This window comes from Mya arenaria, chromosome 12 (assembly GCF_026914265.1).
Source record: "Mya arenaria isolate MELC-2E11 chromosome 12, ASM2691426v1".
Lineage (NCBI taxonomy): Eukaryota > Metazoa > Mollusca > Bivalvia > Myida > Myidae > Mya > Mya arenaria.
In genome coordinates this window covers 5,982,381-5,992,598 of record NC_069133.1, presented here as the reverse complement: position 1 = coordinate 5,992,598, position 10,218 = coordinate 5,982,381, and the positions used below count along the sequence as shown (strand labels likewise).

The 10,218-nt window shown below is 31.9% G+C and overlaps 1 protein-coding gene across 2 annotated transcripts in view; it reads right to left on the bottom strand.

Moving 5' to 3' along the window:
* Positions 1-5,548: 5,548 nt before the first annotated feature.
* LOC128211775 (scavenger receptor cysteine-rich domain superfamily protein-like) overlaps positions 5,549-10,218 on the bottom strand; it is a 31,245-nt gene continuing 26,575 nt past the window's right edge. For both annotated transcript variants that reach the window (XM_052916825.1, XM_052916826.1), the window contains one exon: positions 5,549-6,364. In XM_052916825.1, the coding sequence (XP_052772785.1) occupies positions 6,184-6,364 (181 nt within the window). In that variant the 3' untranslated portion in view covers positions 5,549-6,183. The remainder of the gene's footprint in view (positions 6,365-10,218) is intronic.

Genomic DNA, 10,218 nt, shown 5'->3' with positions numbered 1-10,218 from the left:
TGGTTTAAACCCCGAGTAAATTTACATTTGACTGACTGTTCCAAGGCGGTATCTAACAATCCTTGATAAACATACCTTGTGTTTTTTATATATATAGTATGTATGCACTATGCATTTTTGTGGAGTTTTGTGCTGTTCTTCCATGTTTCTCGTCTGTGTGTTGTTGTGGGCTATGTCTTTCGCGTTACCTAGTGCTATTAAACCGGGTTAATGTTAAAATTGTTTGCTACCGAGCTTGTTTCTGTAGTTTTTCACATAAGTATCAATACAAGAACTTTCAAACTAAAATTATCAAATGATTTGTTTCATTGACAAAACTAAGTTATTCTATTAAGTAAAGTTAGAACTAATAGGATTTTACTTCGCTTAAATGACCAGCAAATCCCACATTGTGTTATGTATCTAGTAGTCGACTGAGTTGCCCTATATAGCACATACCAGTGTTGCTAAATGCAGCTTCACTCACTGTGCAACAAACCCCAAGATTCAGCATCAGGTCGTCAAAAACGTTGTACTTTGCGTACAAGGGAGTACCTTAAACGCCATAAAATAATTATACACTACCCAAAGTAGTCGCAGGTGTTGTCCTTTTTAAACTTAACCTTATTTAGTGCTATATGCAGCCTCATAAAGATTCATTGGTAGATACTCAATCTTTCGAGCGAAATATTAGCTATTGTAATTGCTACCTTTTATTTCAAACTTTCTCTTGTATTCTGCTGATTTTTCCATCAATCATATGTTCTTACTGCAAAAACAAAACAATCCAGATAAAACCCTGTCTAAGACCGATGAGTTAAAATAGCTCAACCCAGTGCGTAAGAAACCAATATAAACCTTGTAAATATTCATCAACATAGTTTTTGTCTTTGTAACAGTAACAGGTCGTATATTTTAAGGGTATGTGTTAACTGTACTTGTTCTACTGTACTGTTGTATTAATACAGTAGTGGTCTTCCGATTCCTGTTTTTCTCATACTAGAGACAAGTTGTTATCTGATAGGCGGTAAATATCTTAGCGTTTCGTGACAATAAGCAGTTACAGAGTAGCCAACTTACTGAAAAAGTGATACACTAATTGTACAAAATGACAATATAAAACACAACAGCTTTGTGTTTAAATCAACGGCCAATGTTGTTACATAACGCTGGGCTTCAAGATTAATATAGCAATGTATAATAGTATAAACACTTATGTTACAAATGAAACATTAATATTTACGAGTATTGACGATATTTTATGTATAAAAATCAGTAGTGTGTCGTTGGGTTTAGATAAGGATCTATATTTCTGTTTATCATATGTTGTACCAGAAAATAGTAGTCGCCAGAGTTTGATTGAAACTCACACATTCGATCGGTTACTTTCATTTATAACGGATCTTGAAGCTAAGAATGTCAACTCTTTTTATTTTGTGCTTTGTGGTGATTTAAATGCTCATACTTCAGATAGGCCGGATTTTGTAACAGGCGATAATTATATGCACTTTAATGATTTGTTACCAAATAATTATATAACTGATGTACCGTTAACACGATGTTCAAAAGATAAAGGGAGGCTAAATAATTATGGATTAATGCTGTTAGATTTATGTAAAAAAAAACCGGATTACGTATTTTGATTGGTCGATTTGATAGAGATAAAGAGGGCAATTTTACGCACGTTGGAAGTCGGGGTTCAAGTGTTGTAGACTATGTTATGACTACACATAATTTATTTAAGCATGAATCGAGTTTTGTAGTTGAATCACCGAATATACTCTCTGATCATTGTGCTGTTAAATTTTCTTTGTTATTTAACAAACCTATCTCAGTTAACATCATTGAAGATAGAACTCGTAGCTCATTTAATAGTAAATTCGTTTGGGATTGTGATAAAAAAGATGCATTCTTGCAAAATTTATCAAACCAGGACACACTAGATAAATTACAATCGTGTAATCAAAGGATACAAGAGGCTAACGCGGCAAATGAAATTGATTAATGTATTTCTGACTTTTCGTCAATTTTATATGATTCAGCAAAACCTTTTAAGCGCAAATGTTACGTGCATTCAGATACTAGTCATAATGAATATGCCACTATTACTTCTGACAAGCCATGGTTTGATGAGGATTGTTATATAAAAAGAAGGAGTTTCTATGGCATGTTAAGTCTGTATAGCTTAGATAAATCAGAGGGAAATCGAAAAAATATGGTATTTGCTAGATCTCAATATAAAATATGTGTTCGTCAAAACAAGTTAAATCATGATAAATTACAAACAAAGAGATTAAACGAGTCAAGATTTAAAAATGCAAAAACATACTGGAATATGTTAAAAGGTTGTGCTAATATCAAGAGTACTAAAATTTTAATAGATACATTTGAACGCTATTTTAAAAGTGTGAATAATCCTACTCATCCCTTTTTCTGCGTGGACGAGGATGTTGTTGATTTTATAGATAGATATGAGAAAAATGAGTTTGATGTTATGTTTGCAGAATTGAATACGCCCATCAGCTCTGATTGTTTACTGACTGCTTTAACACAATTGAATACTAACAAAAGTGGGGGCCCAGATATGCATATAAAGGAATTGTTCATTCATGGGAAATCCGTCTTGTTGCTACATCTTCTTACTTTGTTTAATAAGCTTTTTGAAATAGGGTATTTTCCACCGGCATGGTCTGAGGGTTTTTGTTATACCTTTGCATAAAAAGGGTAATATCAATGATGAGAATAACTACCGAGGAATCACATTGCTGAGTACTGTTGGTAAACTTTTTACGAGACTATTATATAATAAATTGACTGATTTGGCAGAAACAAATAATGTATATATAGAAGCTCAGGCGGGATTTAGATCACGTATGGGAACTGTTGATAATATTTTCGTCCTGCATGGCATTATAACTCATATGTTGAATCAAAGCAAACGCTTATACTGCGCTTTTATAGATTATACAAAAGCCTTTGATTATATAGTGAGAGACAATCTATGGTATAAATTGATAAAGCCTGGAATAAGGGGTAATATGTTGAATATAATTAAATCCATGTACGAATTGGTCAAATCAAAGGTTAAACATAATAATGTATTAGGCGATGGATTTAATTGTACTCTTGGTGTGAGACAAGGAGAAAGTTTGTCTCCTTTTCTTTTCTCGATGTTTCTGAATGACATAGACGGTATTTTTATACATAAAGGTTTAGATGGGATTGATGTCGATATGTTTAAGATATTCCTTATTTTATATGCTGATGATATTGTTATATTTGCCAACTCAGCAAATGAGCTTCAGTTAAGTTTAGATGCTCTGCTAGCATATTGTAAATTGCGTATTGTAAATAGCGTTCAAACAAAAATTATGATATTTAGTAAGGCAGGAAGATTGAGAAATGATTTAATATTTTGGTGTTGTGTTTAGTAAAGGAGGATCTTTTTCGGATGCCCAAACTTCATTAGCAGACCAAGCGCTTAAAGCCATTTTCCAAATGAATAAATATCTTTATAAGTTTACTTGTCTGTCAGTAAAGCATTGACTTGATCTATTTGACTAACTTATTGCCCCAATTTAAATTATGCAGGAGAAGTTTGGGGTTTTGTCCAAGGTAATGCAGTTGAAAGAGATCATCTACAGTTCTGTAAACGTATACTCGGTGTCAAAAAGACAACCCAAAATGATTTTATTTACGGAGAATTATGAAGGTTAAGTTTTAAAACAATTAGATATATGAATATAATTAAATACTGGGTAAAACTATTGTATACAGATAATAATAAATACATAAAAAGGTTTATATTATGCTTGAAAATGGCATGGATTGAAATGCAAACAAGCCGAATTGGTGTTCACTTACTAAAGACCTTCTTTGTAGTTTAGGTTTATTTGATGCATGGTTTTATCAAGAAATAGGCAATGTTGAATTATTTTTGTCATTAGTGAAACAGCGGCTAAAAGACAATTACATCCAGGATTGGCATGGTAGACTTAATGCATCGAGTAGAGCTCTCGATTTTATATTAATGTATCAAGTTTTAGACTTCAGCCATACCTCAAAATATTAAATGTTACAAAGTTCCGTAAGTCTATGTCTAAATTGCGGCTATCTTCACACAGATTAAGCATTGAAACAGGTAGATGGAATAGACCGCAGTCAACACCATTAAACGAACGTATATGTACCATTTGTAATTTATTAGAAGACGAGTATCATTTTGTTTTAGAGTGCACATTGTATACTGAACTCAGAGTTAGATATCTTCCTAGGTATTATAGACAACGTCCCAGTATGTTTAAATTAATGGAACTCTTTAATATCGAAAATGAAGCTATTTTGAAAAATGTAAGTGTTTATATTTTTAAAACATTTGAATTAAGAAACACTACGTTGTATTCCATGTAATGTGTAAAGATTTGTTGTAATTGTCGTCTATTTGTTTGTTAAGAAGTACACAGTGTTAGTGTACCTCTCTATACGTGTATAATTATGTATTTATTTATATTATTTATTTATATGAATTCTATTTCATAAATTTGTGTTTATTGTGTTATTGTTGTTTTTGTCGCCATTGTATATGTACATGTTTGCCAGATAGGTCTATGACCTTCTTGGAAATAAATGTTCTGTTCTGTTCTGTTCTATCATTGTTCTACAACGCAATTGAGTATATGCCTGGATTAGTTTATGACCAGGCAGCGTGACCAAGACTGGAAAGTTGAGACCGCCTCGCATCCGCTTCGTGGATTAACTGACCGGAACGTCATGACCCGCAGTAATTTGTTGTCGTGGTTGAAATATTGACAACAAACGTCACCGTTGACTTTTAAAATATTATTATAACATTTGTTCATAAATAATGTCTTCTTGGACTATGCCCTTATAAAACGTCATACATTCAGTCTCGTATTTTTATTTGTTAACTAATCATTCAGAGACGATGTGTTGTTGAGTGCTGGAAGGACAAATATTTAAGGCCCAGTTAAAATACAGAATTGCACGTCCGTTGTGGAAGACATGCAACTCACACCCCAAATAAGGTGTAAGAAACTATTTATCTCATATGTTTTCAAACAGTAGTTCGTTAAATCAAACAATATAGGACTGTATATTTTCAAATGAGAACCCGAAATATGATGAGCTACGTGTGATTCATTTCGGCTAGTTAAGATAAAAACAACCACGAGTTAACTGATTGAACAACAAATTATTGCCACAGATCACATATCAAATGATTAATAAAAAAAACGAAATAAAAAAATGATAATTGAAACATACAAGACAATTGCCAGATGTCTAGGCGAATCGTTACAAGATGTATATCACATACACAAAATGTAAATAACAGTAGTAGGATAGACCTCACTAAGAAACATACGATTAACAAAACGTATTTCGTCATAAGCCGGTCAGTTTTCAAGACACAATTTAGGTCTAAACCCGGTTCTGGGAACCTTATAATTGCGTTAATGCTATAAGCTTGTAGCACAATGCAAACCACACAATCAGTGAAATAATTTCAGCAAAGTATGACTATCTATAGGACAATAAATAATAACGTAGATCATAAAAGCTATTTTATTAAGCCAATGGTATATTTTTGCATAAAGAAAATATATAAAAGGTCAGTGCAGTTGAATTCGTTTTAGTGAAATGTTTACTAACTAATTTACATTAATTATAAAATGTCACCCACATAGCGAAATGCGGACACATGAAGGTACATTAACATAATGAGCTAAAACGTTTTTTTCTACATAATCGACACATCTTACAAATAGCTTTTACGCAAACTGTATCAATCAATGATAAGTTTGAAAAGCACAGGCAATGTATTGAATTCTTATGATTAGTTTAACAATCAACACACATGGATCTTACGGCATGGGTTATGGACCATTACCAGTTTCATTTTAGAGCAAGCATGAATACTATATGTAGATGGATGCACATTTTTGTACAAGGCAATAAACACACACACACACACACGCACACACACACACACGCGCGCACGCACGCACACACACACACACACACACACACACACACACACACATACTATTATGATATTACATATTAACGACATAAAACAAACAGGTTTTTACAAAATCAAGCCATATGTTTCATGTGAAGTTTGCAAGGAAAATCAATCATAAAATAAAGTTATAACTCGTAGTGATTTTATTTTACACAGAATCCTTATTTTGGCTTCAGAGATCCGTCAGTGTCAACATCGTAACACTGAAGTGTTTTGTAGTCAGCTTCAGATGTTGGCGTCTTATTCAACAACTCGTAGTTTCCTGCGTCTTGTATTGTGTAATAGGATGACTCTTGATTATCTGAGCGAGTTTCTAATGAGCTTTGAACAACATCTTTCATTCTTAAACGATAGAACAATAAGAACTGTTTAACAATGATTTATTTATGATTTACATTTAAATCAGCAAAATTGCAATGTTTCTTCCTATTATAAGAATGACTTTATTTTATGCTCAATTATTTTGGGAAAATGCAAAAAGAAATACGTTTAGACATGATAATAAACTTTATTCCTTGTGACAACGATGTGGCGTTGGAGGAGAAACAAGTTTACCGTTTAAGTATGTTTTCATAATCATGTACTTTATTATTCAACACAATCTTATTTATAAATACTCAACAATACCTTACACTTTTCCAAATTATAAGACGTAATTTAGAACTTATTTAGTAAAGCATAGTCTTAGATAAAATATCAACAACCAGTTAAACACTGCCCTCCATGGTGAAAAAAATCAAAATATTCGTCTGAAAGATTTTGATTCGTTTGATTGTGCGAACATTTTCGTTAATGAGCTATGACCATGCTACTTTGTAGTAAAGCCCATAATGCGATGGAATGTTTTCAACAAAAAAACTCCGGGAATACTCTCTGCTTTGGGAAAACGTTTTCGTACAATTTATTTTATATTCCATTGATTTGTAAAACTTTTGGTTATTACATGTTTCCCCAGCGTTGTGCAATACCTCCTTGATAAAAATATGAGAAAAATACAAAAGAATGCACCATTGATTCTTAAAATAACAAAAACAAAAATCGTGGAGTAGAACTGTATAAAACGACCTCCAATTTGTGTTTGCAAATCCTAGATTTCGCAAACTCAAGTCCCTTTAAATACGCTGTAACCGAATACTGACCTATAATTTAGTTAGAAGGCTTCATTAAGGTGTGATTTTGGTGTTTTTTGTTTGCGAAATGTTTTTGAAAGTTTGTCTAATTGACCCACCAACTTCGGGCCCCAGCGGGTTTTTAGCAGAAAAACAAGGGTTTTTTCACACTCCCGCGGGATTTTTCTCCCGTTTTTCAAGAGCTGGGGGAAAATCCCGCGGGTTTTCAATAATGCACGATTCAAATTATTTTAACTCAAAACAACATCTTATATCAAAAGAAACATTATGCTTCGACACCGGAAGTGAAATAACGCGAAACAAAAAAAAAACCGCTTTTCAGTACGAGGTTTTTCTCATGCGGGATAAAATTCCTACATTTTAACAAAAGAAAAAAAAAACAATTCAAGCTTTATGTTTTTGAGATTTTATACATTACTTTAATGTAAATACTAATTTGAATGACTATTCTAGTCATTTCTTTCATTTGAGAAATCTATTAATTTAATGCATATTTTACGGGAGAAAAAACCAGCAAAAATCAGGAATGCTATTTAACGAAAAAAAAAACACCGACAAAAGCCATTTCAATTTCCGGCGGTTGGATGTTGTTAAGGAAGTGAAGTTGTTTTACGTATTTATATTGAGTCAATAATATTAAGTTAACATGTGTTTTTAAAAAAAAAAATATCAGATTTTAATAATTAGTTGTTTGTAACCGTCGGCATCGTCGATATACAGCCGTTATAGCCATCAGATATTCCAGTTTATTTATTGTCTACATGATCACTTTCATTCAAGGCTTTAAAATTTCATTTAAGAACTACCAAGTGATATATAGTTATGGGGATTAAACCCATGATAGACAATGCACTAGCATTGTCTCCTACTCAGCCCCGGTGGCTGACCCCGGTGGCTGATTCCCACCCAGACATACATTAAAGGGACTTGGACATCAGATGATCCAAAAACAAGATATTCAATATTACCTCAAAACAAGCCTAGCCGAATCAATACCAATTATTATGAGACTGATATTACATCATTTAATGTGTTTAAAAGATTTCATCACTGTCTCTCTCTCTCTGAGACAAGTAATCTGTAAAAATAGCACATAATGATTTTCCCGTTTATTAGTTTTATCATATCTACTTTAAGCATGTAAAGATGTAAAGGTCACATAAACATATATACAGATAAATACATGATTGCTATTTCTAAATTTACTTCGATTTACATGGTAGACAAAGTGAGTTAATTTCGACTTATATGATTACATAAGTAAGATTCAGTGCACTGTACACTGTTGAAACATAACAGTTTGATGATGAATTTTGACAATTTTCACTTTTTCTTGCAATGTAGAATCTTGAGTCCGGTCCCTCTATTATCAGATTCTGTGAAATAATTGCTTTCAAACAATTGGAAGAGCTGCATGGTGTACTGAATACAGTAGTTTAATGAATTCCATCCACTAGCTGAATAAAGGATGAACACACATTTTAAAACCACATATCAGAAGTTTTTGGAGAGCATTATGTCAGCAAATTTAAATGCAAAACAGCGTTGGAAAATAAACAAGATTATTTTTTTACATGTTTTATCAATGATACATGGCGATCATCAACTTATTATAAAAATCAGAATTAAAAAACAACAACATTTAACCATTTATTAAAGCTGCACTCTCACAGATTGAACGTTTGACAAATTTTTTATTTTTTGTCTTGGAGCCATAGTTTTCGAAATTCCATAGAAAACAGTTAAATAAGACTGCTGAAAAATTAGATTGTAGATCTTTATATTTCAGTTCAAAAATTGATGTCTTATGCAATAAAACATTAATTTTCAAACATAAATATGAAAGTCCGCAATTTGATATTTTGGCAGCAATCTTTTATCACTGGTTTACCGATATTTACGCAAAAATGTGCTCTTCCCAAGACAAAAAAATAAGAGTTGTAAAATATGTATATCTGTGAGTGTGCAGCTTTAACTGTCCATTTAAAATTGTCCAGTACAAATTTACTTTGATATTAGTATAATACTGTTATATATTTATAAATCAATATAAAAACAATATTCTAAGACCTAAATTGATAATAACTTTAAAAATGAAAAAAACGAATGAAGAAACATAAGTTCAAAATATGCAAATGAAGCTGCACACTCACAGATTTACGGTTTTGACAGCTGTTCTATTTTTTTGTCTTAAATGAGCAAATTTCTACATTCTTTTTTGCAAATCAGACTGCTGACAAAAGATCAGATCGCAGATTTATAGATTTCTGTTCGAAAATTAATGTGTAATGGCATTCAACATCACCTCTTGAACTTAAATAAGAAAGTATGCAGTCTTATGACACTATTTTTCATGCATTTTCGCATAAATTGGCTCTTTCCAAGCCAAAAAATAAAGAAGTTCACTTCAATCTGTGAGATCGCAGCTTTAAGTCAATCTTAATCTTAGGGTCATACATCATTGACTAAATTCACTCTATTTATCAGTAATCCGATTAGCTGTACATGTATATTATTCTCTGATTCAATTAGTCTGACCAATATTAACAGCCTAGTTTCAGTCTAGCAAATAAATTCAACACAAGTTGTTTAATTCTTCTGAGACTGACAAAGAATTAAAAACCCACATTCATGAAAAATATTTTCGATATATGAAAAAAAAAACCCACAAAAAATAGATTCAAGAATAAAAGAAATATGCATCCTTAAATATATATTGCATATAAACAATTAATTATCTATTATAAAGTTAACCTGAGTTCCAATGTTTTATCTATAATTGTTGCCATTTATATTTAATAGTTATAGAATTATCATGTCTATCAAACAAACCAAAAAAATGTCATTAAATATTTGAGATAAGCACAGGCTGACACAAGAACTAAATATTTAAGTCACAGTTGACAAGGAAAACAGTTCCTACAATGATATATATATATTTGTACACATGTATGTCAATAATTCTCGAAAATTGTTCCTCTTTTTGCCATTACTCTGTCCTCTCCATTGAAGTTCGCTTGCAATTTAAGAAAGGAAAATTTAAATTTCACACAAAAATGGCACTTG